The sequence below is a fragment of the Tetrao urogallus genome (assembly GCF_951394365.1).
Source record: "Tetrao urogallus genome assembly, chromosome: 11".
NCBI lineage: Eukaryota > Metazoa > Chordata > Aves > Galliformes > Phasianidae > Tetrao > Tetrao urogallus.
Window position 1 is genome coordinate 17,271,393 of NC_136824.1, and position 27,805 is coordinate 17,299,197.

The 27,805-nt window shown below is 39.5% G+C and overlaps 1 protein-coding gene across 2 annotated transcripts in view; it reads right to left on the reverse strand.

Moving 5' to 3' along the window:
* SCAPER (S-phase cyclin A associated protein in the ER) overlaps positions 1 to 27,805 on the reverse strand; it is a 120,218-nt gene that overhangs the window by 57,730 nt on the left and 34,683 nt on the right. For both annotated transcript variants that reach the window (XM_079540744.1, XM_079540743.1), the window contains exons 16-18: positions 24,514 to 24,650; positions 19,607 to 19,672; positions 9,950 to 10,076 (exon numbers count right to left, since the gene is read on the reverse strand). In XM_079540744.1, coding sequence (XP_079396870.1) covers positions 9,950 to 10,076; positions 19,607 to 19,672; positions 24,514 to 24,650 — 330 coding nt within the window. The remainder of the gene's footprint in view (positions 1 to 9,949; positions 10,077 to 19,606; positions 19,673 to 24,513; positions 24,651 to 27,805) is intronic.

Genomic DNA, 27,805 nt, shown 5'->3' on the forward strand with positions numbered 1-27,805 from the left:
CTTACCAAGCAGTCCTCTATGGTCTGCAGTGTCTTTTCAGCTTCATAGTAACATCTTGATGAGGCACTCTATTAATAACTGTTGATGTTGAGAGCAGGATCCTCACGATCCTGTTCGTGAACTTTCAAAACTCAGTGAAAACCTTAAAGCAGACAGGTAAATGCAAAGCAGGGAGCTCCACATCATCTGCTTTGCTGCTTTTGCTCATTTCAAGTAGTCTTAACAGGAAGACAATGTTGTTTGTGAAAATAAGACATGTCCTTGTAAATATTAAGACAGGACTAAGGATTACACCACTTGTGCTTACTAAAAAAAAGTTTATAAATAACCAGACACCTCATATGTGCATCAATTTAAAAAAACACAAGGATAAGGGTTTAATTCTGTAAAACCAGTGACAATCCTAGATCATCTTCATCTGCTGAGACTGTTTTGACTTATTCAGAATAACTTCACAAACTGAAGTTCCCAAACAAATGCACTAAAAGTACCACTACACAATTTTGTCCTGTTCTCTCCCAGCAGCTTTTTTGGAAGAGCAGCAGTCCAGGGAACAGAAAGGCTGCAGATCTCTTGCATCACTGATTCACTGTTAAATCCTGGCTGATGTTTCACTATTGAAAGCTTTTAGCCACAAGATAGCAGCACTGATTTCAGCCGCACTTAAAACTGTGAAAACTGGCACAATCCAGCAGAACAGAAGATATTAAAATTACAGGGGAGATGATATATAGAGAGGGAGCGATGGCAGTTCGTTGGAAGACCTGCAGGGCAGTCAAGAACACTTGAATTCTAAACACAGCTTTCACAATGATTGCCTTGGGTACTCTCTTGTAACCTCTTGGACTATTTGCTCATTACCCCATCCACAAGACAGTAATAAAAGACTGCTGTGTAGATGTGGCTTTGAAAAGTATTTCAAGCGTGAGCATACAACAAAGGACACCTCTAGGTGATATGGATTCATATCAGAAGTAGAATTTTAAAAATATTGACAAATGTGAACATACACCAGCCAATTAAACAAAACAAAACCTTCAAAACCTGTAACAAGAAAAAATAATTATTATTTTACTATGATCTTTACTTAAATTGGCACCTTCTCATTAGCAGAAACGTGCCTGCATAAGGCATTTTCTTACTACCATTCGCTCACTGCAATGCCTGCACTTTGCACTAGCGCTACAGGACTGGGTGCCACCACCACAGGCAGAATCCAACATACAGAAAAATCCAACATGAAGGCAATCACCAACTGTGGTTATTTACTCTGCTTCTGCAGTATCAAAAAGATCTCTCTTGTCCTATAAATGCTTCATGAAGAACCGGCTTCGCATACCTTGGAACGTATATATACCCATTGTAATTGCTCCAATAGAAACTGCTGTGCAAGGAAAAAAAATCCAGACTGGACAGCAAAAGGCCACAAGTAGTGCAGCTAAGTGTGCTGGCACCTAACAACTTTCAACTGCATCCCACAGAACCAGACATCAACACAGCAGTTTTAAAGGCACGCTGTGCACAGTAAATTACCCTCCCAATAATCTTGGAATAAGAACACTGCAGAGCTTATCTGTGAACTGAACTTGCCTTGTAATACCATTTCCAGCCGACATGTTAAAAAATAGTCTGTGGCTGACCTCTAGTAACAAGTTCCTATTCATATGCTCATCTCGAGAAAAAGGTTAATCCACAGATTACAGAAACTCCGGGCAAACAAATTATTGATGATATAAAGCTGCCTGGTCCAACTTGCATAAGGCAGCACACATCTGACCTACTGACTTTCTCCTGGCAGTGACAGGGAATGCCTGCCTGGGTAGAAACAGCCTGGGTGTCCAAAGAGCACCTCCTGTGTTTGCACACAGCTTGCTCTTGAACCAACAGCCACCGTGGCATTGCTCCCCTGCCCACCTCCAGCTGGAGCAGGAGACCTTCTTAACTGCAGTGGTTTGTGCCAGGTGGAATGAAGACAGTCAGTGAAGGACAGCATGCCATGCACCAGTCCCTGAACACTTTCCACTCTTTCCATGCCATGTTTCACAGCAGTGTGCATCACTGGCACTCAGAATCAAAGATGCATAAATTAAAAAAACCCTAATTTCCCAATTAAAGGGTCTACAGCACCCAATCAGTTTTGAGCAGGGTTGCTACACCTCAGGTTTTCCATTAGTTATATATGTTTGATCAGTCCCTGAGTTCGTGCTTTCAGCTCAGGTTCTGTACTTTATAAAGACAGTTATAATCTTGATTAACACTCCTAGCAAAGGAAGCATACACACAGAATTCCTTATGTTCTGTATTCACATAATTATTAGATTTTTGGTGGTATTATACAGAGAGCCAAGGACCTAAATCCTACTTTGAGCCACTAAAAAAGACCTGTGTTTAAACTTTAAAATTTTATAAACTTCATAAACTTCAGATTTTGACTTCAAATAATTTTTAAACTCTTGCAGTTCAGCTTTAAATATGATTAATGGCTTCCCCTTCCCCTGACATCTCAGCACGCTGGAACTGGCTACTGCAGTAGTGTCCAAAGTTAATATGAAGGCTTTACAACCCATGGCCACAGACACGCACACCATGCGAGGTATGGGGCACACTGCTGCTCAGTGCTCCCTTAACCAGCCCAGCACCATGCTAGGAACCTACTTTGTGTCTTAAAGAAAAGACGAATCAGAGGTAAATATCCTCTTTGTTAAATACCTGCAGTCAAGCACTCACAGGTTTCAAGAACTGACATTTCAGGATCAGCAAAAAGAGCCATGCCTGCTTGGGAACTTTGTAACAACAAAATTAAAGGCAATTCTCAGTACTTCCTTCCTCCTCACCAATACAAATCCAAAACCCAATGAACTTCCCCTTACTTTGAGCAATTGCTATCGCTGTGGTTTTGGTGAATGCCTGTGGGATAGAAAGGAAGATCCTACTGATAAAGAGTGACATAAAAAGCACAGCTCAGACAAACCAGAATTAAGAAACACGTCTCTTTCAGAGCCATTAAGAGTAACACTAATTTAGCATGACCTCGATCAGAGCACCAACAACTTTGGTGTCCATCATAAGAAGATAGAAAGAGGCAGAGGGAGAAGAACCAACCGCTTTTCTATCTGATGACACCACAAAATAATCTGATGATCTGCATTTCTAAGCTCATCCTTGCTTCAATTACTGCAGTTTGCTACTTCTCACAAACATAACATTCCTGTAAGTTCAGCTTCCAAAAACACTACCCAAAGAAAATATCTGGATGCTACAAATAATACAATTATGAATTGGACAAAAAAAGCTGTTGCAGATATTTGATCCGTGCTGTTAGTCTTTATTTAAAAAAAAGAAAAAACTTAATCCATTCTCTACACAGAACACACCACACATTTAGCCAAAATGAAGCTTAATGTTTCAACTCCTGATTATCTGTAAAAGTAAGGATAGCTACTACTTCCATTAGGAGCAAAGCTCCATAACTTGGAAGAAAGCAAAGAAAGAATCAAGGTAGCGTTTATTTTTTAAACACGGTGACCACTAAAGCTCACTGCCCAGCATAAGAGAAGGCTTTTATCTGAAAACAAAGAGCCAAATATTAAAATCTTCATACAGCTCAGAGCCAGCAGACACACCTTATACCTGTGATGTTAGGACACAACAGCCATTTTGCAGTGCTGTGCAGTTGGAGGAGAAGAGGCCCAGGAGTGGGGCTGAGGGCAGCAGTGGCTCCCAGCCCGGGTGCAAGCCTGGCCAGCCAGAGGTCAGCCTGCTGCAGCCCTGTGCTGCTTGAGGTCAGCTTACCATATTGCTAACTCAGCCAACAGCAGCTCTAAATATACGTTTAACTGTGGGCATGTCCACGTTTGTGCATAACATTTATAATATGCATGCACTGCACACATCAGTAATCCCTTTTTTTATGAACAGCCGATAAAGCTGATGGCACGTTCACATCTTCACAGTCTATATACTGCTTACCTAAACCTGTGCATCAAACCCAGGAGACCTGGAACAAAAACAGCAGGAGAGGGAGCTGTGGAACTTCTGAGCCCACCTACGCACAACGTGCAGCAGAAGCAGTGCAGCTGGGGTGTGCTGCTGCGGGGGGAGATCTGGCTGTCTGACACTGATGGCACAGTGCTGGACCTCCTGTTTTGAAGACAGCCATAGGAAAGACAAAGTGCTTCCAAAATTAACAGGCAGTTCAGCTCAGCAGGCTACATACACCTTTGGCCCCAGAGGTCTCATCAGTATTAAGAGAATTAAAGTCTCAGGTATGCATTGTTAGTTCCAAACCAGAATGTGACTTCTAAACAGCACTGCATTACTTGCAGGGATTGAAAGGGCATGTTGTTCTTTCTGCCAGTAGTGTCCTCTAGTGGAGAAATGGGAAATATTAAGTAAGCTGGAAAACAAAGTGCTGTGCATCACAGAGATTGCCCCCTAATGGGAAACACAAATACCTCAATCACAAAACCACCTATAAAAGTTCAACTCCGACGAAGCTTTACATTACTGCAGTGATGTTCAAACATGGAAGTTTGAGTAACTTCTGCAGCCTTCATTTAGAGTGAGACAAAGCAGTTATGAGGCAGACAGCAGCTGCCTGAGCAAGTGCTTGTGCATGGGTGGCACTGGGCCCCTGTGGGTTTGAGACCACCAAATAGTGATAGGGATTTGGGACTACAGGCTGGGGAAAGCCATGACTTGCAGAGAATACTCTTCACCCTTTTCCATACGCAATGTCTTACAGTGCTTTTTCTGATTTATTAAGGTGACTGACCAGCTGACAGCTCCTGTGATTTCAATAACTCTCACTGAAACTAGGAACTGTACACTGGGTCTCCCCCAGAGGTGCAGGTGCTCTTACTTTAACCTTGATATATAATGGGCGACTGTAGCCTGTCTACAGAAACTCCCTGCATGGAAAAGAGAATCTATAATCCTATTCTACTTACCAAACTCCAAAACTCATCATCATTGTCCTTCTTCATCTTTCTTTTTCACTAACCAAAACATTTTCATGCAGAAAAAAAAATAATAATCAATTTTTTTTAGGACCACTGATTTTATTCCCTCCATTTTATTCCCGCCTGACCCTCTGATGCTGCAAAGGCAAGAATTATTAATTCTGTAGAGATTAATGAATCATCGCTAACACTGCTTTTTTCAAAGATATTCATCATCCTTGCCTCTATGCATTCTAACAGAACTAAGCTAAACCCCCATCATTTCATTTTAAGTAAAAAATTAAATTTATGATTTGCTACTTCCAACTCACACTTGACAGTTTTCCTCAATGATGGCACAGAAGTGAAAAACACCACGCTACAGCTCATCATCTTGCACAGAATACGTGACCTCATGATGTTACCACTGCTCCAACCAGGACTTTCACTGCTTTTCAAGAATATGCCATCAAATTACAGTGCAGTACCTTGTCTAATGCTCAATCAAACATAGTTTGAATATAATCAATAGTTAAGAAAAGCTTCAACATACATCATCTTTCCCACCAGTCCAGACTTTTGTACTTCTGAAAAATAAAACTCACCCATTAAGTTCAGTGTCTTTTAATTCTCTCTTTGATGGCTGCACTACTCTACTGGATTAGAAACAGGCAGAAGCCTCGGTGCTGGAGCACTTCACTGTAGCATCACCAGAATCAAATGTGCAACAGACTGGGAATCCCAATTCTCACTGTGCTGTCATGCTCTACCTCATATGTGAAACATTTTGAAGTATTTTTTTCTGAAGTCTGTTTCATCTATACGTACAGAGACATTTCAAGTAATTTATCAGAAATTATACAAAAGCTTGCATGTGTTCCACCTCACATTGCTTCTGCTCCTCACGTCTACTCTCCAGCAGCTTTTCATTTTACTGTTTCAGTTTCTGGTGATTCAGAGTTCATATTATTGGGAGGGGGAAAAAAAAGCCACTAGATGGGCAGTTCAATGTACCTTCCAGAAACTGGTCTGTGAATCTTCACGCTGGCGATGGTCACCATCCCCACTGGTCCTGACAGTTTAGAGAACCAAACATAAACAGGCAGCCTGCATTGCTAAAGCCAGCCATTTCTGACAGCCTTTACAAGGGCATAAACACCGTCTGCCTACAGTCCCCTTGTATTTGAAACTTATGACAAACATTTTGCTGAAATGTAAATAACTGACATCATGACTGCTGAAGGAGGAGGCTGAAAAATCTATCTGAAAATTGCAAAAAGTAAATGTTGCCTGGCACAAAGCAAACCATGAACAGTCACCAAGAGAGCACTTCTTTCAGATTTAGTAAGTATGAGGGCTTTTTTATCATTATTATTAACCTGGATTCACACATCTTTTACTTAAAAAATAATAGCTTTCCTAAGAAAAATACTTTTTTTCCCCCTGAAATCTTTTCTGAGTACTATTTTCAATTAGTAAGACTAAATATCTTGAAATGTAGCCTACTGAAAAGCAGCTACATTCAGATACATGTGAAGACAGATGATAAATAAATACAAGCATCATGACTGTGGCCCCATTTGTTATAAGCCCCCTCTTCTATTTGTTCCAGCTCCATAGCTCACTTTTAGCTCTATGCTTTGATGACCTAATTTGCAGCTTTACATAGTGGGATTTCTACAGCACCTAGGAGCCTGAATGAATCAGGAATACTTATGTTCAAAACAGCACAAAATCACTGATTTTATAAAATCAAGACCAGGAAAGTTTTCTTTGTTAGAGCTTTGTGCCAAGCAATGAATGCATGAGCTTCAGCTTTTTTCAGCTTTAACATCTGCTTCAGTTGAGACATTAATGGAACCTCTGAACTTCTCCTGCAGCTCTTCCCTCAGAAGCACATCTGCAGGGTCTTGGTCAAACCTCTTAGTTAAAGGAATAGTGTAAGTTGTGCTGTGGTGTTACATCAGCAGATCTACAAAGACCATCTGAGTGGCAGCCACCTCTAACCCAGGTCAGGCCCACAGTCCCAGACATATTTATGTCCTTTTAAAATTATTTTTTAATAATAACAACCACCAGGAAAGCCCACCTCTTCACAGTGAAGAAAAGAATGACAGAAGCATTAGTAACTTAATACTGTCTGTGTGGTCACAACTACAGGATACGCAGATTTCAACCTACTGGTTTCTGAAATCTACGACAGGACGTTTTGGTACAAGCACCCAACTTGAGCAGCTGATGCTGGTTTTCCAAAAACACAGGTGAGTATCTAGAGGATATGTCAGTGCAAAAACCCTTCAGTTGACACTGAGCACCAGCTCTTCTACTGAGATCATTTGGCTCCAAGTGCATCATCTGCTCCTGGCCAGTGAGGGACGTGGAACAAAAGTGTCACCACGGTAATCATGCCGAATGCCCTCGAGTTATGGGAGATGTTCCAAAATGAGAAAAAGCATGATTCATTTCTATGGAATACAACAGATGAAGACTAATTTCAAACAGGAATTGTTAGCCAGTCTCAAATGCACCCAAAGGCAGTACTGCCTAGGACAGGGCCAGCAATCTTTCACACGTGGTTCTGAGATTAGAGTTTGCATAAAGAATATACAAACTAATCCTTACCATTCATTGTGTGCTTTAGCACAGCCAAACAATTTCTAAAGCGAATAATTCTTTTCTTCTCAACAAATTTCATGGTATTTCATTTTCTTCACTGTTATCAACAGCACTCAGCATTTTATTTCACTAATTGTAAAACAAATCTTTATTTCCCTGGTGAGACTGTCTGAATACATTTTTCTCAGTCAACGTACACTAATGACAAAAGAAAACTTCAATGTTTCAGAGTATGACTGGAAACTGCTGGCTCTTTAAAATCATTTTTATTTTATAATACTTCTGCATAAGTTTGTCTGCGTCTGAAGAATTTCTAGTAAGTGGCAAGAATCTATTGTAGTGAACTCTGTCCTCCCTTAGGGCAACTCTTTATTCAACCCAGGCCATTAGCAAGGGTAAATCAATGTTATCAGCTCACACACACTGACAGCTTGTGTGGTTCCTAGTCCCTCATTCCTCCCCCTACATTATGCTGTATTTTTGTGCTCTCCAGGGAAATTCAATTAACAGTGCCAGTCTCCTCCTCTCCGTCAATGACTGACACCATCAAGGCTCCGTTCACCGCCCATTGCCATGTAAGATGTGTCTGCTGATTTCTCCACTCACGAGTTAACAGGAGAATTACTATCCACTTCCATAAATGACTACGTACGATCTGTGCCGTAAACACAGCGACAGCCATTGCAATCCATCTTTCTTGACCTTATTGATTAGGCCACTCAGATATAGTAAGAATTCTCCAGTGATAGAGTAACGATTTGAGGGGTAAAAATCCAAATCAACAACAAAATAATGCATGCCTGTCATCAAATTTATCTTCTATTTCCTGACCGCAGGCTCAACAAGCAGTGTGACGTTATGAACAACTGACAATTAACACTGAGCTGCTATTCATGCCTCATTTAAGAATCTTGGGAAACTACTGATGAAAGGCTGTGTACAACACCACTTTCCAACAATGTATAACATCATAAATAGATAAGTTTTTCTATATTCCTCACACAACACCACTTCAATACGTTGGAATAAATAATTGAGTTTTTCCATAAGTAACACGAATGCTGCAAAATTCAATGAATTTAATGATATCCTTATCTAAAAAAGGAGCAAGGTCAGATCTGTTCTTTCAGCTAAATCAAACTGATAACAAGTGGCAACTTCTGTGTCACTGTTAATGTGTGAATAAGCACAGAGGTGTTCCATGTACTCTCAACTGCCATTCCTCCCATAGATGAAGCACAAGCCATTTAAGCTGCAGAAGTGAGATGAGCATAGAAAGAGGCAACTAACCAGCCTGGGTTGCAGCAAGATTCAAAATACCTTTAATAAACCACAGCAAAAGTTGTTCAAATCAGTGCAAGAAGAACAAGGTCAGCCTCAGAATTAGAAGGCTGAAAGTTTTCTGCTGTCTCCTTTGGTTGCACCAAGGGAACAAACAGCACAGGATAAACAAGTGCTTATCCTCAGTTTATCAGCTTTCCTTTATTCCTAAGTGCAACTCCAGTTATTAATGTAGGTCAGCCCGTGTTACAGCCAAACTGTGAAATGAACACCACATACTTCATTTTGAAGACACGTGACTTCTGCATCACATACATGTTTCCATTGTGGTCTCTAATCTCCAGTGTACATAAAATAAAGGATTATTTCTCACAGTCTAATACAACAAGGTTGTAAGTACAACATCATTACATCCATCACAGAAATTGTTAAGCTTCAATCAGCCTTCCTACTTTCACAAATACAAAATCACTTATCTGGTCTCAGAAAAATTAGTAGCTGAAATTATACTTAAATACAACGCTCTTCTAAAACAGTAGAGAATACAAGTGGAACACAGTCCAGGTCAAATCCATTTGTTTAACGTTGTTTACTTGTGGCAAAAGCATGGACGAATCTGAAGTTACCAACTGATCCGAAATAACCAGACTATAGATTTTGTTTAACCAGGCTAGAAAGACCACACAACCCTACTGCTATTTGAAGTTAAAAGCCAATATTCATCTTCTAGTGTTAAGAGGAACACACCTATCTACTAAAAAACACATGAGTTTGAGGGGGAAAAAAGAGAAAGGAAAAAACGTACCATTTTTTGTTCCAGAGTCTCCTTGTCATTATTTTCAATGTTTAAACAAAAATATTGGATTGTGAATCATTAGCTGCTATTAACACAGAAAGCATCAACGTACAAGAGCACTCTATTTGCAGCACTGTATCACAGCCTGTTCTTTTAGGCAGTTTAAGTCTCTTCACAAGAAACTCCTTTCAGATACACTCTGAAACCCCAAAGCTTCTACTACTACAGTATTCAATACACCTCTAAAACTTCCCCAAAGCCAGACAAGTATCTGTTTATAGATTAATTGTAAGGTACACAGTAATAGTCACAATACCTCTTTTTCCAGAATGCGAGAGATCTCTCCTAAAGTCCTGTCCAGAGCAGAAACCTTGTTGTTGCCCAGCGAACAGCTATCGTGCATTTGGAGGTGCTTTGAAAGGTCTTTTGCTAATCTCTGTAACCTTCAATGTGAAACAGAAGACAGAGCAGTTAAAGCAAAACATCTCTCAACTGTGTAAACTTTCATCTTTGTAATTAAATCCTTCTAACTGAATTTCAACAAAACAATGAAAATTGGTGTCAAAATGTTATCATCTATCCTGAAAAGCAACTAAAATGCACAATATAACACAGAGGCACTGTCAGCTCTGAGTCTATAAGACCTCCCACTACCTACTTATTCAGAGGAACACTGAAGTAGTGTGACCAGCAAAGCACTATCATCCCTCCACAGTTTGAACGTGATAAAGCTAGCAGGACATTTTCAAGATGTTTTTGTCCTCCTCTTCCATCTCTCAGTTCTTCCCACTCATTCAGTTGAGCAGTTCACTCTTGGGATGAGTAAGGGAAACAGAATAGCAGACTACTTGGCTAAATTCTTATAGCATCATAAAAGAAACTGCTCTTCTCTTGTTCAAATAACCCTGAAAAGTAGTGACTTTGCAGGCTACCTCAGAAAGGGCATTCCATTAACGAGGGTCAGTAATGAAGCCAAAATGCAGGGGAGGGAGGGATGTAGATACGCACGGGTTAGGACTCATTTCAATTTTACACATCTACCTCTGGGCTATTCACCTATGCTCTCTTGCTAGGTAGAGACAGAAGAAAAAGCAGTTTCAAGGCACCATGCATCTGATCCTGAAGTCTGAAATAAAGCAGTCAAAGTTCACTTGCAATATATCCTTTGTCCTGTTTGCAAAAAATCAGTGACCAGCTCTCACGTAGATTTCCACTTCTGTAGATGCATTAGAGGCTGGTGATAAAAATGCTAAGCAGGGCCCCCTACTACAGGGCTGCAAGAAACACTGAGGAAGCATCATTCAGTACTTCCATGTATCTGAAATCTCTTCTGCTAAGACAGAAAAGTTATTTCACCTGTATCAGGCATCTGCATGCAAAACATGTAAGGTTGATGAAGGTACCACTAGAAAAGAAAAACACATCACATTTCCACTTCCATTGAGATGCTCCCTTCCCCTCCAACCTGAGAAGACCCTTCACACATATCAAAATGCTTGGTATTTTGTCACGGATGCTCATGTATCACTGTGAGAGCCAATAAACACCTAAAGATGCATCACATCCAAGTTCATGTTAGAGAAGTAAGAACGTAAATGCTCTTTTGCCAGAGAATAGTTTGTTGATTTCTCAAGCATTTTGCTTTTCTCCAAATTAAGATATTTTTAAATCAATTTCTTCTTCTAGAATGATCTTCACTTGCAGAACTGGCACACTTGAACACTAATTACAAACTACATTATTAGTAGAACATCCCTTCCCTCCAGATCCTACATTCAATTTTTCTCTGACCCTGACACCAAGATTTGCTTACAATATAAGAGCAAAAGGTCTAGATTTCTTAAATGATTCAATGCATACATTTTGAAAGCCATCAATGAAGTAAAATTGAGTATGTTCTTGATTCCTTGGCTTTTACCAAAAAACAAACTTCTGAAGTGCATTTTCAGCATGACACGGTAAAGAAACATGAAGATTTTCAGTTCTGTAACATCAGAATTACCTCTTACTTCCTCATATCATGCTGTATGTTGGTCTTCTACTAAGAAAGGTCAAGTATGCTACGTGACCATATGAGGAGGAGAAGAGCAATTAAAAAAAAACAACTCCTTCCACTGAGTGAGCCTTGGAGAACTCAATCTAATATTCCTTATACTGTCTTCATGGCAGCATCAGAGAGAAATAAGAATAATTTTATTTAGAACTGTGTTTGAGAAGTAGAAATCTATGCAAGATGATTTTTGCTTGGATACAGAATTCATCATTCCTATAACAATCCTAAAAAAGAGATCCCTCTGTATGTATAGTGGATGAATATGGCGTGGCACTGACACAGCAACGATGTGGAAATATTGCTGAGTTGAAATCCAAACATTTCAAAATAATGATTTAATCTTCATTCCATCCCAGAATTTGCATTCCTCCAAGGCTTACCATGTCATACAGGGGACAATAAATAACGGAAAATTTACTGGGTTAAATAAAAGACATAAATGTCTTTTTATCTAAAGTTATTTACATCTCACTAATTGAAATTTTAGTATTGCTCACAAGGAGATAACTCAGAACGCAGAAGAAATACCAAAGAGGACATAAGGCACTGATTGGTATTGGAATGATACCATAATGTAAACTCCAATAAATGGTGCGTTCAGCAAATACAAATACATTATTTGGTCCTTCTGCACCACAAATCAGAAAATGAGGGACAGACAAATTAAAGGTTTATATAGCAAATGTATAAATAAAATTGAAAAAATGTATTGCACAAATTAAAGGTTGGTTTGGTTTTAGTGTGGTCTAAATATTTCTAGCCATTTAATATATTTTGCAGACTAAAGAATAAACAGCTGCCAGTGTTTATAGGCTGTATTTCATCTGCATACAAAAATCCCTGAAATAGTAACATCAATATATTTCAGCACTTCCACGTTCAAACCCATGATTTCTTGGCTGCATTCTCAATGTATGTACAGAAGGATTTTGTGCGAGGCAGAGCAGCAGATTCTGGGCAGCTCCTGCACAGGAAGAGCATTTATTCCTCCTGGACACTCCTGCTGAGGGCAGTCAGATGCCAGCTGGACACACAGCATCAATTCTTGCCCCTGCAGCCCATGTCTGGAGAGAACTGAGAAAGTCTGTGGAAGTTCCTGCCCCAAACAGAGCGTTATGCTGTATCCTCTGAGAGCAGCATACAGCCCTGCACTATTCTGTGCTACTGCTGCAGTAAAATTAATACACTCCACGTCGCACCTGGCACATTCCAATTGCTTGAGGATGTAATGGAAAACACCATGCTACAAATCAACACAGCTAGATACTAAATACCTAAAGCAGCAGCTTCATACATCTTCGCTTTTGGAAATGGAAGCTACCTGAAAACTGCTATGAGGATGACTTTCTGAATTAACAGACTTGCAATCAGGCTGATAAAGCAATTCTCTGAAAAGAAAACCGACTGGACATACAATCATAAAGTTGGTATTTACCTCTGCTTAAAATCTAACTGAATTCTGTGTTATTTATACTTCAGCTTTCCTGTATTCCTACGCAGCTGTCTGAATTTTGCACAAATGCTTCCAGTTTCAGAGATTACTTGATTGTTTTCCCTGGTAATCACTACCTTGGTGTAGCATTTTATAATTGGCCTACCTGGAAACTAGCCTGCTACCCCAAGAAAACCTACACGGTACCTTTGTCGTGTGAGCATGCTGACACAGCACACAAATGAATAAGAACTGTATCATTAAAGACATTTTGCTTTATGCCTCTCCAAAAACAAACTTCACATTACATTCCCATCCTTCCACTGCTAACACAAAAGGAAAGAACTTTCCACTTCCTGACTCTCATCTTTTTGTCTTGCAGTCCTTTCTCTCTAATCTGAAGTTGCAACTTTACAGTTTGAGAAAGAACTGGAAAAAATGAAGTGAAAAAAGATCAATTTCATGCATGAGAGGAGAGTGGCTAAACTATTAAACCAGTGTATCATTTATTTACTTAAAGTTCTCCTGCAATTCTGATAATTCCCTTGAGCATATGGCAATCTTTCATTGCTTTACTTTACTGCATGTATTAAAGGACAACAATGAAACTTTTCCACCCTCAGACTGATTTAACACTGAACCACCAGCTTTTGGATTACCAACAAACACAAGCAGCACTCTTACTTTGCAAAAGCTTTTTCCTTCCCTTTAAAAAAACTGTTGTGATGGGCACCAAACAGAAAGAACCATCATCAACTCACATTTTGAGAGGTGACTTCACAGGCTGGACACTAAATAATCACATTCAGATCAGCTCCCACAGAGCCCAAATTAATACCACAGATACAAAAGTCCTGTGATTTTTATAGAATGACTCAAGTGCCACTGATGACCAACTGGTTAATAACAGATGAGGAAGGCCAGGCATCAGCAGACTGGCTATTCCCAATTGAGAATGAACACATTGCTTTGCTTAACAAACTTTTTGCAGGAAATGAGTCTTGCATCTGGGGAGGAATAATTCCATGCACCGGTACAGGTTGGGGGATGAGCTGCTGGAGGGGAGCTCTGCGGAAAGGGACATGGGCGTCCTGGTGGACGACAGGTTGGCCATGAGCCAGCAGTGTGCCCTTGTGGCCAAAAAGGCCAATGGCTTACTGGGGTGCATTAAAAAGAGCGTGGCCAGCAGGTCGAGGGAGGTGATCCTCCCCCTCTGCTCTGCCCTGGTAAGACCTCATCTGGAGCACTGCGTCCAGTTCTGGGCTCCCCAGTACAAAAAAGACAGGGATCTCTTGGAAAGAGTCCAGCGGAGGGCCACGAAGATGGTGAAGGGCCTGGAGCATCTCCCCTATGAGGAAAGGCTGAGTGAACTGGGTCTGTTCAGCCTTGAGAAAAGGAGACTGAGAGGGGACCTGATCCAGGTCTATAAATATCTAAGGTGTGGGGGGCAGAATGGCGAGGCCGGACTCTTTTCAGTGGTGAGTGGAGACAGGACAAGGGGAAACGGCCGGAAACTGGAGCATAGGAAGTTCCGCACAAACATGCGCAAGAACTTCTTTACAGTGAGGTGACGGAGCACTGGAACAGGCTGCCCAGGGAGGTGGTGGAGTCTCCTTCTCTGGAGATGTTCAAGACCTGCCTGGATGCCTACCTGTGCTACCTGGTGTAGGGAACCTGCTTTGGCAGGGGGGTTGGACTCGATGATCTCAGGAGGTCCCTTCCAACCCCTACAGTTCTGTGATTCTGTGATTCTGTGAAATGTTCAGAGAGGAAAACAGCCAGCAAGTAACACGTTGTTTGGATTGGTTTCTTTTCACCCCCACATTAAGAGGCATTGTTTTAGGTAGATTCTAAACCCAAAACAATAAACAAACATCAGTTTCAACCATTTTCTAAAACTGTTTCTAGAACAGGACACCACCGAGACACCCTGATGATCCCACTCTAACTGGAAAAGGTACACATCCTATGTCTACCAAAGCCAGATCAACACCATCCTCTTTTTGATATTTGTATTATCAAGGTTCACAAAGCACGTGAATCAGTGCTTCCTGAGTGAATTTTTATAAACCTGCAAATCAGAAGCTAACAAGAATTACTGAAACATCTGTGAGCTGCAGTGGAAAAATCAGTGCTCTCATAATATTAAGGTGGCTTAAACTGAAAGGTGATCTAAAAAGGCTTTTTACCTGCCAAGGTCTAATTCTGGGTTCTGTCTTTCTTCTTTAACAACTGCCAACATGACTAACAACTGAAATCAGATAAGAAATTGCATTCCATAAATGGTTTTAGTGTTTATGAAGACACAGCTGAAGGCAGGGGGGGTTAAAGAAATGTGATTAAGCAAGGAAGCATGTAAGTTGTCTTATTATTTCAATGTAAAATTTGCTTCTATTAAGCGAATAAACAAATCTACCAGTTGTGTCCTGTTTTAAATTCAATGTTTAAAAATGCTTTTTTTTTTTCCCCCCTCAAATTCCACATTACACTGTTAAAAAGTATGCTCTGCTCATTAGTATATTTCCACCTCAAACCTTCTTTCTAAACAAGCAAGATGCACCAACATTTGTTTTGATGTAACACATTTAGCATCCTCAGTTTTTATGCCCTTCATTCTGTAGCATGGACTTCTCCTATTGACTTTATAGTTCTCAGAGCTCGTGCTGAATACCTGTTACAAATCCTGGCACTGGCAGGGACTCGTGTTCTCTCAACCAGGTACAGCAGCAGTTAATATTGGCTCATAGCAATATGCTGTATTCTAGCTAAAAAGACAACAGTTTAACTATTTCTAGGCCTCTCAATGCAATCACGTTTTAGTGGAGATCTGCTACTGTTTGTTTCAGTTAAATCTTTTTGCTACTGGTCTGTTAAAAAGAAAAGCCCCATTATTTTTTCCTACATAAATTTGTTTCTCCATGTAAACAGATACAGTCTGGGCTGAAACTCAAGCCTCAAAATTTCTTGTCCTTTCATCCTAACCTTTATAGAAAGAGATAAAACTATCCTATCATAATTCCACTTTATATTAAGTACAGCATAAAGTAAACTGATTTCAGTAGCGATAAATTGGGCTTCTGGTCAATTTACAGATAGTTCTTCATTTCTTCTTACAAAGTTCAGACCTGAGTTCCCACTGCTACCCACTTGACTCGAATGAAGACTGCAAATATCTGAGCCACGATGGTCAGCAGAAGTGATTAATTTCAAAAGCAACAAGAAAATGTAGATGGCAATATCTGCTAGATAACTGGCTTTGCACATAAAACCTGCAAAAGATGTCCTAGCTTTGTGATGAAAGCGAGCTACACAGCGGCCACTTGAGTTCACTTCAAACAGGGAGCTACCCTCCCGGATGCACATAGTGCTACCAGCAGCCAATGCTTGGACCATCTGGATCTGCTGGTGATTCTGCTCTACCTTCCCTAGGATCATTACATTGAAAGAGCTCATAACTCCAGTCTCAGAGGGCCCACACACTCAGAACAAGACCAGAATTATCAACATGCTAAGAATCTGCAAGATGCTGCCCACTTACCTTTACCTCGCTACCATTCAGAAGCAGGATATATCTAGCCATGTAATTCACAAATTCCAGTTTAAAAAGAAATGAACATCTACAGAAATGACCACAACACATGCCACGGTTGCAGAATGCTGCAAGAAATCACTGCATGGGAATATGTGCTCAGAGTACAACACGCAGATTAAGTCCTTAGTTGTCACTAAATTTCAGATTCCACCGTTCTGATTCTTCAGATTAGGTCAGAATAATTGTGACACTGGTTTCAAAATAGATAAATCAATCTGCTGACTGATATAATTAGAAAACTTAAGAGGCAGAAAAAGCAAGGATCCATCAACGTATTCAAAACCACCCCACGTTACACCATCACACTGAGATCATCCAGGAAAGCAGATGGAGCTTCGCTCCAAGAGCGGAGGCAATAGAGGAAGGAAGTAAGAAATTTGATGAAACAGAAGATTCTGCCTGAGAGTACAGCAGCATGTCAGTAAGAGAAACTAAAACTGAAAAATTCAGGGTCAGACAACAAAGATAACAAAAACATTAAAAAAACCCCATCACATCTGCTTGAATTTCTACTGCACTGCTGTTGAGACAACTGACCAAAGTGCATCACTGATGACAATCAGAAAGGAACTAACACAGAAAACCTCATCACTACTTTCAGTTGCTTAAACACTCCACATTTCCGCTGACTGCTAGACCCTAATTTTTTATTTTCTGGTAGCAGAGAAAAGCAAAACACAGAAGCTACAAATCTAGAAGTCCTAATCTGCCATCACATTAATCTTGAAAATTGAAGTGCTGATAATTGAAAAACGAAGCCAACAGAACCTTTTTCCCCAGTGTGTTTATGCAGGTGTGCCATCTGGTGGAGATGTTTCATTTTCTTATGTCAAACCTCGGTGATGGATTATTATTATTTTAAAATACATACTGAGATTCAGTGGCAGGTTTTCAAACTCTTGAAAAGACTATGAGAAAGATGCTGCCCACAGATCAGTTATGCGAACAACCCAGGAAGCCCAACAGCAAGGATCTGAGCATCTCCAACAATAGTAACTTCTAAAAGAAAAAGAAACCTTCAAGTGTATCAGCAATTTATGAATAATGGAAGCAACTATAAAACATACAGTACCTGGAACAAGTTAGAGCTGAAAATAAATATCTCCAACTGGGAAAGTCAGACGTAATTTTGGGATGAAGGAATTTGAATCTGACTGTTGAGATGTTAACAGTCTCTTGACTGACCTGCAACAGACTTCTAGAGAACACCTGTAGGAGTGCTATTCCACCTCCCTCTACCCTAACAACGAACTGTAAATGGATGCCTGAGGAAAACTAAGAATGGAGCAAACATAAATCCTCTCTACTAATCCTCTTCTTGCCCATGTTTATCTTAGGAATCTTGTGAGATGGATTTCATTTCCTTGAACTACCGTGCATGCAAGATAACCTTCTAGCACAATTCTGTCAGTGAGTTTCATCCAACTCATTACATACAGCACTAAGAATCACTGATCTTCATTCCGTGCTCCCTCACTCTGGCTCTAGGGAGGACAGCACATGATCAATCACCATCCATCTTTTCCACACTATTTATGACCTTGTACACCTCTGTGACAAAATTCCTGTGTAACTTCCTTCCACCAACACATTTTTCTCCAGAGGTATCAGCTTACTTAGTCCTCAGTAAGAAGTTATACCACAAGTTATTACACAATTTCCTTTATTGCCCTCTGTGAACCTTTAACAATTCTAGCATCCTTTTTTGGATGAAGAACCAGAAATGCACGTAGCATTCAAAAGATAGAGATGACCCAGACATCAGTACATAATGCATTCTTTATTCTGCTTTTGTTTGTTTCTAAACAGTTCTAACAAAGGATTTGCTTTAGCTGCTCTTAGTGCTCTTAGACCTGAGCTGCTATTTTCTTGGAACTATCTATCACCTATGTAAGTTCAAAGCCCATTAGTTCATGCGTGAAGATAACACTGCTTTATACCTCCTCTTGACATCTGTGAAGCACTTAGTGTACACTGAATCTTATCTGCTGTTCTACTGCTTTGTCACTGTCTCTCTTAAAAATTATCATTCAGTGTATCAGCTCTTGTCCCTACTGCTCCAAATATCTTTGTATTGTGGTCAAAACTTTGCCACCTCACTGCTTGTCCTCGGCTGCAAATCACAAGAGATTATGCTGAACATCATAGAACTGTGGTACTCCACTGGTACCAGCCCATTTGGCAAGGACTGGCCACGCACTCCATTTCTTGTTTTTTAACTGATTCCCCCTTATGCTACAGCTATATGGATTCCTTTAAAACCTCTGGTGAGAGATCTTGTCAAAAACATTTTAGAATTGAAACATTTTACGTCATACAACGAGCAGTTTCAATGGGAGCAGACAAAAAGCTGATTCATTTTCAGTTTCAAACAAAGTAGGAAAAATTTATCAGTGGTAATTGCTTGTTTTAATCTTACCATCCACTGCTTTCATCTGTGCCTTGACCTAGGCAATAAAAGGGCACTCTTTACAAAGCTCAATGCCAGATTAAGACATCTGTGCATTAAAATATGTGTGGCTTCCCTCTATGAACCTTTATTTCTGATCAAAGGGAAGCAACACATACACTTTTCGGTCCTTTAGGTCCAGAATTTTCACAATCAGTCTTGAAGTGCAAAGCTGGAACCTTCTTGCTCCCAGGTAAAAAACAGATAAGCTTACATTCTCTTTTTATTGCATCTTACATGGTTTAAGAGATACAACAATTTCAGAAAGAAAGGCATTTGTAAGGTCTGACCTTTTGTATTAGGAAATGATCTGTAATTCAAGATGACAGTATGCCCTGCACTGAGCAGGAGCCTTACCACACCTGCTCCACTGGAAATTTCAGAAGCATTTCTGCTACAGAAAGAAAAAATTCTAAAAAAAATATATAAAAAAAATTAAATGCTTACTTGGCTTTAAACGGGGAATCAGAGATGGTATTTTTTGCTTCCATCAAACTCTCATATTCCTTTGCCCTGGAGGAAAAAATAGTAATCATTTATCAATTGTTGCCTTAAGCATGCATTATGCAACACCAGCAAGATAATTCTAACCTTTCCATTTTTCTTCTGTTTCATAGTTATGCCATTTTTGACAACTCTGCGTTGTCATAATCCATTCAGATGTTTAACTACTGGCCACTGTTACTTCTTTATTATTATTTTAGTGTAACATCAGTACACAAGTGGTGGATTTAATTGACTTTCAAAACAGTGACAAATGTTACAAGCAATGTATATGATAATAGAAAAAGAACTTGTAGAAGCATATCTCACTGTAAAATTACCCCATTCAATGAAATCATTAGTAATTTAGACAGGTGGTGCATATCGTAAAAGTACAGCAGACATAATGTAAGTATTTTGTTCATCTACAGATACAGGAGAATTTTTAATGAAACTAATAACTATTTTGTGACATTGTGAATCCTGCTAAGATTACAGCACAGAATGTAAACACTAACAGCTGTTGGAAACAAAAATACGACCTGTAAACACATACCTATTTAGATGCTTGAAAGTATTCATATTGGCCATACACCGAGGAGCAGGAAGACAGAGACAAGACTGCTTTTTCACCACTTGTTCTGATTGCAACCAGTCTAAGCTAGCAGGTGAAAATTATCTCTAGCTCATCAACCAGCACTGGATTTGCACTGGTAGCCCTGCCAGATTTTCTAACATTTGGCTGTACCCAAAGGAAAGCCAAACCACGCACTCCAGGGCCACAGAAAAATTACATCCTCAGAGACAGAGCCCTGTGAAGAAACATTCAGCAGACAGCAAAATCATCTGGCTGTTAAAAAATACACGGTCTGTTAAAGTTGCTCTCTCACCTCCTAAAGGAAGACCTCAAAGATGCAACACAGACCAAGAGGGACTCCATGGAGTGCAGTTCCATTCCCTTGGCGTTCTGCTCTCAGATGAACAACTACCACCCCGCTCATGGCTGGAAAGCTATTCACAGGTGCTCAACTTTGAGCATGCTGGATGAACCCCTGATTAAATACATGATTTGTCTCTATCAATAGTGCCTATAGGAAGCCCCAAAGGAAGGTGCCAGAAGTCCCTCAAGACAGAAATAGAAAACATTTGTCTCAGGGCAACTTCCACCCATAGTGTTTTGCGTTGATTTCCAAAGTTTCTGCACACTGACTGCTGATATTTTGTACTTCTGTTTTTACAGATGTCCTGCTGTTCACTCCTCAAGTGTAAGATTTTGATCATGGATTCCAATGGGAAATGTGTCTTACTGCTACGCTGCAAAAAACAATCCAGTAAAGCTTTAATTCCTACAAATTCCAAAGCCTTAATTACTATCTTATTACTTCATTTACTACCTTAATAGGTCTTTTCTCACAGCTTCCTAAACAACCCCATTCTTTTAAACTTCTCTTCATGACAGCTTTCTTTAATTATTACTCCTGTAATCTTTTCCTGTGTTCTACCCAAGATCCTCTGAGCTAGAATGTTCTAAGTTACTGAAAATAAAATCAACGTAACAACAAAGTGAAATTTTGATTGTGATTGTAAATACAACCGTTAAAGGTCTTTACTAACCTGTAAATAACACTCCTTCTCTTTCTAGAGTTTAGATATCTTGTTTAACGCCTGAAAGTTTCAGTATTTCTCTCAAATGCATCTACTCCACATTTCTCTGCTTTTTCTTCACCCAAGCGGATCACATTTTTCAAAGATTTTTCCCTCAGCTTGCTTAACCAAAACAACTTGTGTCACATACAAATACTGTTACATCAGAACTAGTTCTGATTTGTGGATCATTAATAAAGCTATTAATCACAACTGAATTTAGTATTAAACATGAAGGTGAGATTCCCTTATTAACCTTTTGCCTTCTTCCCTGTCTCTTAGCCAGAAACAACATATTTTAGCTTTGAGTTTCGTACAGATGAGTCAGTCAAATATGAATGATCACCTGAAATATCTATTACCAAATGAACATGACTGGAGCGCCTTCAATCCATTGCAAAGCACATCCCTACTGTGTGTGCTTCCTCCTTGGTAACTACAGCTCTGTTGCTGGATGTTAGCTTTCATCAGGCCTGTTTGCCACGTGGGCATTGAAGCGTTCTCACAGCAGCATGCACGTGTGAAACAGAGATAATTTATTTAGCCATATATCACGTGTTACTACAGCACCAGTTTAACAGCGAAGGGTTATAAATATTATTAATAAGACTAACAAAACTTCTCAACATATCTAATAACCCACTGATCACAATTTGTCCCCTCATTCACCTTTGCCCCTCGTAGCTTTCATATTGTTACATTGATTTAGGAGCAAGGAGCTCAGGAGAGCAGCAGGAACCTATTTTAATGCAGTTACTTATTTCTTTCCCTTTAAAATATCACAGCTTCTTAGAATCTAAAATGAATGTATGAAATGTGTAATTTCAAGTCTTCAGATAGAGCAGAGTTTAGTACCATTATTTCTTATATTTCAGAGAAGAGGGACAGTTGCAAATATGTGTTAAAACACAGCTTTATGGATAACTGCTCCCAGTAAATTGATTACTACAGGCTTCCAGTTCTGAGCTGAGTTTGTACTGTAACTCCCAACTATGTGCAACTCCCAACTCCCAGTCACTGTCCAGATTGCTGGGAAGAAACATAGCAGACAGAGCCGAAATATTTCACTCAGCATTTCATATCATAATTCTGAGATTGTTACTTTAATTGCTTTAGCAATCACAGAAAATTCCAAGGCAGCACGCGCCCACAGAGATCACCGAGTCCAACTCCTGTCTCCAGCACAGGATCATCCAAAATTCCAGCTGTGCATCTAAAACCCTGGCAGCTTGGGGCTGTGCCCACTGCCCTGGGCAGCCTGTTCCATGCCATCCATTCTCTAGGGCAAAGCCTTTCCCTAACCCCCACCTGGCCCTGCCCTGACACAGCTCCATGCCATTCCTTTAAGCCTCTGCTCTGGGCTGAGCAAACTGGGATCTCCATCACTCCTCACCTCTTCCCCCATGTCCTTCACCATCTCCATAGCCCTCCTTTGGATACCCACTGTTAGTTTCATGTTCTCGTATCGTGGTGTCCAAGACTGCACACTGTGCTTGAAGTGAGGCTGCACCAGTGCAAGGTAACATACCATAATCCTCTATCATTCTCTTTTTATGGAAAACCTCCCCATTAATAAGCCTACAATTTGGGATGTCCAGGCACCAGCTGCCCTTACCACACCTATCACTCAACCGTAGAAGGCAGCCAAGTTACGCATGGCTACAATTCACCTCCTAAATGGCAATTTTTTTCCCTCATCAGCTTTTTGTTTGAAATTCCCCAGAACAACCTTTGTTTCTTTCTACCACTGCACATCCTTATTAGCAAGCCTTTTGGGTTAACACCAAAAGTTTCAAGTGAAATTGTGGATTTAGCTTCCGTTACCTTCATGGACAGCAATCTCAACAAAATGTGTAATCACTTTCTTTTTTTCCCTTGTAACTCAATTAAAAACAATCTTAAGTGTGCATTTCGTGTCTTTCCAATTCTACTCCTCCTAGATTTTGAAACTTCCACCATTTTTCATTAGTATATCACTTCTGTGAAATGATGCTCCCATCAGTCTGCCTTAATTAGAATTCTCGGTGATGGCTTTGCTGACTCACCCAGCAGTCTGAAACACCAGAATTCAAAACGTTCTGAAAAACCTCTTCACCAATTAGTGCCAACGACAAGTTATTATTTCATATAATTTACCCTTAGCTCTTAACAAACCTCAGACTAAATTTGGCAGAAGGAGCTCTTGAGACAGGATTAAAATCAGACTCAGTAACTGCATTAATTCAACAGGTAACATGAATGAAAATCCATCCTGACCAATCAGAAGCTTGTGAGAATAGGTCACCCAATTCCATCAGTGTCCTCCTATGTAACATTCAGACAGTGGATTTGCTCATCCATGGAACAAGAAGAAATGATTAAAAAATGTAAAATTATTGTCTTTTTGAAGACTAACATGCCATTATTATTATTAACAGTTACAAGCTAATACAAAGTCTCACTTTCACTGCAGATGTAAAAATGTAGCCAGCTGTTTTTCCTCTAATCTGCAGCCCTTCTTTAATTAAAAACATGACAAAGAAACAGTTTATTTCACCATCTGAGTATTTTTCAGAGATAAATGTAAAAATACATTATAACATTAAGTAGGATCTTCAGCCAGGATCTGTTCAGCTATGAAGATTGACGCTGCAGTACACGCTATAATGCCATCCTGCATATCTCACCCACTTGGAGATGTCACCTTTTCAGCTAATAACAAATTGCAACTTTAACAACTCCCTTTCCATTCTGAGATATTTTAATCTTTCTTCTTGTTGTGACAGGCAACAAAAAAAAAAAAATGATTAAATTTAGTCAGGAGATTTGACGCCACAGCAGGCTGACTTCTATTTGTTGATTACTATTGATTTTCTTTGATACTTCATTTAAAAATCAATAGCCCGAAAGAAAAATAGGCAAGGTTTACACAAATTTAAACATGCTATTGTATGCTAGAAGAGGCTACAGTTTTGGCAGGGCACTGGCATCCAATTATGAGAAAAGCTCTTAACAGGTGAAACCAAAGGGCTCCAGATCGATATTCAGTTTTCCTTCTCAATCAGAGAAAGTGGCCATAAATTAGGCTCATCAGTATTATTTTCAGGACACACTCAAAGCAAATAATTTAAATTTCGTTTCAGCCCTCCGTGGCACTGATAGCAAAGGACAAAAAGTAAAGTTCAGAACAAAATTTAAAACCAAGCAAACAAACAAAAACCAACCCCAAACAAACAAAGCTTTACTACCTGGAGTTCATCCGTGCTTTTAACTTTTTGGCTTTCTTTTTAGTTTTTTGCTTCTCCTCTCCGTCTTTCAATGGCTCCACAGGAACAGTAGTCTCAACCACGATATCCACAATGTACTTTTTTAGTGACAGGTGCTCCTGCAGAAAATAAGGAAATAATGTTTCATCTCTCCTGCATATCGAGCAGCCTGCAGATTATCTTCCCAGAAAACTACAGTGGAAAACACTTTAAAAATGCTAAGACAAACGAATAAAAATTTTCAAATAAATGTTAGTTGAAATATTAGCTGCACTCCCTCTATTTATACTGTAGAAAAATAACATGAGTAAATACACTTGAAAAAATTAGTAGCTAACCACAAAAAAAAATGGTGGTGCCTATGCTGAAAATTAGTATTTTGTAGCTGTGAATTTGCTTTATCAAACACTGTTATTGTGCTCTGTTGAAGTTTCCATCAAATAAATGGGAGACATTACTACTGGAGCAACCTATGTATTTTACATCATGATTGAAGTTGTAACTATCAGTTAACTGAAAGTGCCCCTCACTGAAAAGGGAAAGTAACAGGCAACGTGAACGTGAAACTATCATTCAAAAGAAACATCTCCGTTGCTAGGAAAAGTCCCACATGCTTCAGAGATCACTAAAGGTTTTAGATAGCTAAAACAATTTGTCCTGCAAACAGTAAGAGACAAGATGCCACGTGCTAATTACTAAAAAACTAACGTGCATTCTGACACACAATTTGACAACTGAGGACCAGATGAAGATGTTAGATATCTAAAAGGTTTCCAAGAACACTCATTGTTGTGGGTTAGAATGGAGTATCATTTTTTTATTATATTTTTCCCTCCAGCAGCTTGTGTGCCTCAGTGCTGGAACTCCTTCTTTTCTCTATACTACTTCTTTTGCTCCTTTCCTATAACACAGTTCAGAAAACACAAAGGATTCAACCACCAAGAAATAGATTATCTCACACCAGAGACAGCACATCATGGCTATTATAATGAGACACTGAACAATTATTAGAAGTGGTAGAGGAGAATAAATGTTGTCCCTCATGCTCAAGAAACAGTTACTTAACATGTAAACTCCCAGTCAACGTGCCCTTCCTTCCTTCTTGCCTTTTACAGCTACATGAAACCATAATCCAGCTCTAGCAGTGTAATTCACTGCATTAAATGAAACACCATTACTTTTCCCCTCATTAACGGATTTAAAATATAGGTAAAAACTCAGTTGTCCATAGGAGATAAGTTTTAATTACAGTCCAGGTTTTACTTAATGCCATTCAAGAGAAGTCTATCATCACAGCAGGTGATCTTAAGTACACATTCTGTTTTAAGCTTTTAAAGATGTTATTAAAAAGAACTGTTTCCTCCCATACTAGATCAACCACAGTGCAGTTCTAAACACGCATTTAAAATAAATATTTATCGTTTAGAGGTGAATAACTTAAAAGGTCATTCCCTCAAAGCTGTCCATAATTTGCACAGACATGCAACCCCAAGAAGGAACATGGGAATGCCTGCTGCACAGTTTTTGCTCAGTTTTCTCAAGCCACAAGTTATATCAGCTTCATTTTCACAAATAAAAGTAAGAAAATAGTTTAATGCCAGTTTTTAGAGAACACTTGCTACATTTTTAATATAGGAAGGCTTACATTTGTTTTCTAATAGAATACCGAACGCATTATGAAGTATAATTCACCACTGCTTATTAGGGTGATTTATCTGCTAAAGTGATTAGTGCCACAATGAGAAGGTGTTATTTCTCTTTATTTATTACAGATTCTTCAAATTCTATGAAAAAGGTGAAGTGTAACAAATCTAAAAACAATATTTTGCAGAAAAGCTGTATTTTCTCTTGTTCATTCTTTCAGGGACTCAGGAAGATATTATGCCTCTTGGAAACAAAATAAATCTTGGTGAAACTTCCTGCAAGAAGACCAGTTGGTATTTGTAAAGCATTAGAACATGATATAACCTAGCAATACATACTTGGTCAAAACAGTAATAGAAATTCCTATCCTAAATCATACCAATGTGAAGTGAATGCTGAATTAATATTACACATAAGAAATCAAACACAGAAATCTAAGCAATTTCCAAAAATGCCAGTGCCTTTAACTTGGCTGCACTGCATGGCTCCCAGCATATGTGAGTGTTCTTCCCCAAAATATTGTTCTAGTGAACTGAAACTGTTTTGGTTATACGTGACAGCAAGCTGAGCAGCTTCTACAAGCATGCTTCCCAGTACTCAGATCAAATATTGCCTCCCCACTAATAATATTAATTAAATTTTAGGAAGTCCTTAGAGAAAAACACTCTTAAGGTACTTCAGAAGGCTGTCTGTTCCCTTAGTGCATGATTCAGTAGAACAAGAGTAAAACACACCAGCATCCAACAGCTCAGTTTGTAACCAATTCAGAGCAGCATACAACATGAACCGGCCCTGTGCTGGCTATGAAATCCCAACTCATTTTTGTCTCCTCACAGAGAGGCACCCCTCAGCATCTACTCAAATAGCAGTCACTGGCTCTTCCCTTAATTTTCTTTTGTCATAAGGCTCAAACTCCAGAGGAAATCAATGGCTTCAAGTTTTTCAGTGTTAAGAAAACAAAGGACTCTCTTCCCAGAGCAAGCTATCAATCTTCAGGGTACTTAGCTGTAGGCATCTAGAGGGTGCTCCCTTACTTTAATAAGGATTATCTGATTGGATTGATACATACACCCCTAAACTAGCATCCCTTTGCATTGCTATTTCCCATTAGTTTACCTACATCACATCCTATGAGTGATATGAGAAACTGAGAAAAAGTATCAGGGGCTAAAAAAAAAAAATAAATAAATAAAAATTAAGGACTACTATTTGAATAAATGTCCTACATCCTTATTCAACAACTTTTTTTTTTTTTTTTTTTTTTTTTTTTTTTTTGCTTTCGTTAGACTTCCAAACTATTTGCTGTATCCTTCAAAGGGACAGTAAGAGCAAAAGGAAGTAAGTGCCCTTTGAAATGGACACCATGTTAGATATGGGGCACATCATCCTCATTCAGGTGCAGTCAACCCACCATCCTCGTGCTACACGAGGGCAACAGCAAAGCCACCTCCCAGCTTTGGACAGGTAGCAATGGGGAGAGAGACAAAGAACGACGTCCCCTCTGCAGACGCTCAGCTCTTTTCCCCAGTCTGCTCTGGGGCTTAACAGAAGACTTAAGGGTTCAACAAGCACATTCATTTGTCAGCCTGTGGGGGCCAGAACAGGTCCAGCTGTCAATGGCATGAAGGAT